The following is a 4,874-nucleotide window of genomic DNA, read 5'->3' on the forward strand; positions in this document are numbered from 1 at the left end:
CAAACTGGCTAACACAAGGAAGACAGTGCTATCATGAAAGACCCCTGCAAGGGAACAGAACCGTCCAACTACCGACCATACCTGCCTCCCACAACATGGAAAGCCCTTCAGGCATCATAGCCACCAAGCTACAGGACCATATGGGCCAGTAACCTGAGCACAGCTCAGAAGGCATTGGAACAACACCAGAGGCTCAAAACACCAGTTGCTCATAGATTAAGCAGTCGCCCAAGACTCAGATCTAGACAGACATCTGAGCCGCCTGATTGACTACAGGAAGCTACAACTATGCCAACCGTGATCTGTGAATGTCTGGCCTATACAAAGTCAACAAACACTAAGGACTTCCTCAAGACTCAATGGGACTATGAAGACACACTGAAGTCAACTCAAGGCAAGCTTGCACACAGTGCCATCAGTGCGCGATATACCAGGTGATGCACTGTCCCCACTGCTGTTCTGCATAGGCTTAAACCCCCTCAGCCAGATATCACAAGACTGGTCTACGGTACAAGTTCAGGAGTGAACTACCATCAGCCACCTCCTCTACATGGATACACAAGCTGTATGCTAAGAATGAACGAGACATCGACTAGCTAATCACCTGACGCGGTCTACAGGAGGATATCGGATGTCATTCGGACTGGAGAATGTGGGTCAGATGGTAGTGAAGAGAGGAAGGTGTCACAGACTTGATGGGGAGAACTACCAGAGGGCCACATAGCAGACATCACAGACAGCTAAAGTACCTTGGCGCCATAGTCACAGGAAACATGAGGAGGATGCAAGGAAGACAGCAACATCCAAGTATCACCAAGGATAAGACAGTCTGAAGAGCCAGCTCAGTGGGAAGAACAAGATCCACGCCATCACAGATACCCCTGCCGGTATCAGATACCTGCCGGTATAGTGCAGCTGCCAAAGGAGGACATGGAAGCTGCTGATGTGAAGACCGGAGCTCCATCAATGCACGGAGTTCCACCCCAAGTCCAACATCCAGAGACTGTTACCAGCTGGAAGAAGTGGTCGGGGCTTGTGACCGTCAAAGCCACGTCTGGACGAAACCGGAACATCCAGGAGTATATCAGTAAGATGGCCCCCACAAGTGAGCTGCGAGAGAATGCCTGAGGCACAGCAGACATGGGAGAAGACCACAGATGAAGTGCCATGGCAAGACAAGCCCTGCAGGGGATTACCATCGAGAGATAGCTGAGGTGACTGACATGGGAAATCCTGACCAGTGGCTGGAAAGAGCTGACTAAAAGACGCACTGAGCACTGATCATAGCAAGCACACAGAACAGGACTGAGCCACCGATCCATTGAAGCAGGGTCTACACACTAGAGAGACCCAAGGTGCAGACTGTGCAGAGAGGCCTCAGAGACAGTCCACACATATGCAGGATGTAAGATGCAGCAGGAACAGCTAACACTGACGGCACACAAGTGGCTGGCATGTGTACAGAACATCTGCACAGCGTATGGGCTAGACCCTCCAAACCAGATGGAGATTCCACAGAAGGTTGTGGAGAAATAGCAGGCTAGATTCTGTGGACTTCCAGATCCGACGGACAGGCAGGTACTGGCCAATCACCAGACATCGTGGTAATAGACAAGGACCAAAAACAGCGGTGTGATAGATATAGCAGTGCCAAGTGAGCAGCAACATCAGATATTAAGGAAATGAGAAGCTGAATGAAACAGGCCTGAAAGCGGAACTGAGAGGATGTGGAATGTGAAGCCAAAGTGTCCCAGTGGTGGTAGGAGCACTTGGGGCTGTGACTCCTAAGCTGGTGAGTGGCTCCAACAGTATCCCAGGAACAACATCAAGGCTCTCTGTCCAGAAAGTGCAGTGCTAGAACAGCTAAGATACTCGGCGCAGAACCCTCAAATCAGGCCTCTAGTAGAGGACCGAGTTGAGAAAGACATCATACCACCATAGGGTAGAGGAATTTTTTATTATTATATACTATATATAATACACACACACAACACACCACTAAGCAATTCCAAAATGCCCTGGAATTTCCCGACTGCATGGATCTGACAAGTGGGGTTTCACACTACGAAAAGCTCATGCCTCCAAAAACGTCTGTTAGTCTATAAGGTGCCACAGGATTCTTTGCTGTTTTTTCAGATCCAGACTAACACGGCTACCCCTCTGGTACTTGAGAAGGGCCTGTTTTCCCTTAACTTGTTCCCTCCCCTCCATTTCTCTGGGCTTCTGAGCATCTTCTAACCTGCTCCTCCAGCCGAATCATGCTCCACAGGCCAGGGGGCAGGGCTACCTGTATCCGGTAGTGTCCTTTAACCCCATCAGGCCCAGTGTGGGGATTGTGTACGCCATCGCAGTTAAATACAATAGTATCAAGATATACCTGTGTTTATCATATCTGTCTGCCATTACATTGTTCACTCTGCTCATGTGTTCTAATTCCTTCTATCACCCGGTGTGTGTCCTGTCTATTTGGATTGTAAATTCCTCAGGGCATGGAGAATTTATTACTCTGTATTTATACAATGCCTAGAACAATGAGGACCCATTTTTATTGGCCCTTAGGCATTAATGTAATGAGCATGATTAATAATAATAACTGTCCTGCTCTTTGAATCCCAAGAAGTTGGCCTCGGGATGCTTAAAAATGAGCTGAGGATAAAATCATGGAATTCTCTTTATGACAAGTATCCTTCAAATTCAGCTGATCTTCCTTATTTTTATTCTCTTATGCAGGGTTTCCAGACCTGATGTGATCTCCCAGCTGGAACGAGGGAAAGAGCTGTGGATCCAAGATCTCCAGGGCTCTGAAGAAAGAGAGCTCCAGAAAGGTGCTCAGATAGGTGAGACATCTGTTAAACCAATTCAGAAACTGTCCACGAATGAAGGAAATGTTTGGGATTCCCTACAAAGATCTTATGAGCTCTCCTATTTCAGAATTGTTTCCAGCAGGTGTGGCATCCTCATGGCAGATGTCACTCATGACTTACCACCTTTCCTGATTGACATCTGGCTATAGCTCCCATCCCAATCTTCCTTCCCCCTGAGTGGGATGTAGACTCACAAATGATCCTCTATTCTCTGTCCTCCAGGGAAGGACTTTGGGAAGGGCAGGGAGAGAGTACAAATCAAATCCTGTTTGTTTGATCTCTCCAGCATTTATTTTGGTTTGTTCCCACCTTTTCCCATTCCTCTCACTGAGGTTTCCTCTCTCCACAGCATAGGGAGTGACCTATGTCTGGATTCTCTTTCTATCCTTCCAGGAGATGGGATGCTGAGTGAGAACGAGGAGAAGACTCCCCACCAGGAAGATGCTGAGCAAGTGGAACGACATGGGACATTAGCAGGAAGATCCAAAGGGAAAGTTTCTTGGAGTTGTGCAGACGCAGAAGCCTGTGAGAGTCAGCATAGGCCAGAGAAAAGCTTCTGTAGAGGCTCAGATGTTATTAGACGTGAAAGAGTGAACATGGGAGAGAGACCCTACACATGCCTTGAGTGTGGAAAAAGTTTTAGTCAAAGCTCAAACCTCATCACACATCAGATAATCCACACAGGAGAGCGGCCCTACATGTGTTCTGAGTGCAGGAAAAGCTTCAGTAGGCGCTCAGACCTGATCAAACATCGGAGGGTCCACACAGGAGAGCGACCCTACATGTGCTCTGAGTGTGGGAAAAGCTTCAGCCAGAGCTCAAGCCTCAACAAACATCAGAGAATCCACACAGGAGAGCGTCTCTACACGTGCCTGGAGTGCGGGAAAAGCTTTATAAACAGATCACACCTTCTCGCACATCAGAGAATCCACACAGGAGAGCGGCCCTATTTGTGCTCTGAGTGCGGGAACAGCTTCAGACTCCGTTCTCACCTCATCACACATCTGAGAGTGCACACAGGAGAGCGACCCTATACATGCCTTCAGTGCGGGAAAAGCTTCAGCCAGAGGTCACAGCTTACCACACATGAGAGAATCCACACAGGAGAGCGACCGTACATGTGCTCTGAGTGTGGGAAAAGCTTCAAACACAAGTCACACATGTTGGCACATCTAAGAATCCACACTGGAGAGACACCCTACACATGCTCTGAGTGTGGGAAAAGGTTTAGTGGGAGCTCAACATTCAGCATACATCAGAGAATCCACACAGGCGAGAGACCCTACTCGTGCTCTGTGTGTGGGAAAAGCTTTTGTTGGAGCTCAGCTTTTATAAAACATAAGAAAATCCACACACGTGAGTAATGCCATAAATGTCTTGTCTAGAGCTCACCAAAGTTTTTTGTAAAATATATTAGCTAATTCCCACAGTTTGTACCATTTTCCTCAGTGTGGTGTGGCAAACCCACAACAAATGGCTACAAAAGGAGGGGTAGTAATTAGTCCCAGGGAATTAAAAGGCCTCTCCCTATCCACTGAGGAGAGAGAGCCATGAGGAAATAAGGTTCAGCTGGAAAAGGAGTTACCAGGTAACTAATTAGGTTCAGCTGGCCCCAACTGCTGGAGACCTTTTTAAACCCTTCCTGGCATGGAAGCAGGGGGAAGAGTGAGAAAAGCAGAGAAGTTGCCAGCAAGTTAGGTGCAGCAAGGCTCCGAACCCTTCCAGCAAGGAAGACTGCGCCCTGTCCCTAGAAGGAGAAAAAACCAGCACAAGGGACTGACTAAGGTAAGGATCAGCCAGACCCTGCGCTACCTGGAAGGATTTGCTTTGCCCAAGCCGGTGTCTCCAAGGCTAAAAAGGACTGAGCCTGCTGAGGAGAAGCAGGTACTTTGCCACAGTGGTCTTTCACCTCCATGTGAGTTGCCAGCCTCTGTCTTTTCCATCTCCCACCTCCCCCTAATTTGGGGTGAATCTCATCATCCTTTATCAACTCTTTTCTCTTATACAGGT

At 48.2% G+C, this 4,874-nt stretch overlaps 1 protein-coding gene across 1 annotated transcript; it reads left to right on the forward strand.

Moving 5' to 3' along the window:
• The first annotated feature begins 288 nt into the window (after nucleotides 1–288).
• On the forward strand, nucleotides 289–4,228 carry LOC116825767 (uncharacterized). Its single transcript, XM_075061386.1, has 3 exons — nucleotides 289–434; nucleotides 2,731–2,837; nucleotides 3,258–4,228. Exons 1-3 carry the CDS (start codon nucleotides 289–291, stop codon nucleotides 4,226–4,228), a joined length of 1,224 nt encoding a protein of 407 aa, XP_074917487.1.
• The last annotated feature ends 646 nt before the right edge of the window (nucleotides 4,229–4,874 follow it).

This window comes from Chelonoidis abingdonii, unplaced genomic scaffold, assembly GCF_003597395.2.
Source record: "Chelonoidis abingdonii isolate Lonesome George unplaced genomic scaffold, CheloAbing_2.0 scaffold0420, whole genome shotgun sequence".
NCBI lineage: Eukaryota > Metazoa > Chordata > Testudines > Testudinidae > Chelonoidis > Chelonoidis abingdonii.

Coding starts and splice junctions, on each gene's coding strand:
- LOC116825767 (XM_075061386.1), top strand. CDS start 289: ATGCCAACCGTGATCTGTGAATGTCTGGCCTATACAAAGTCAACAAAC. Junction 435..2,730: donor ATCAGTGCGCGATATACCAG/GTGATGCACTGT, acceptor TCTCTTATGCAG/GGTTTCCAGACCTGATGTGA. Junction 2,838..3,257: donor CCAGAAAGGTGCTCAGATAG/GTGAGACATCTG, acceptor CTATCCTTCCAG/GAGATGGGATGCTGAGTGAG.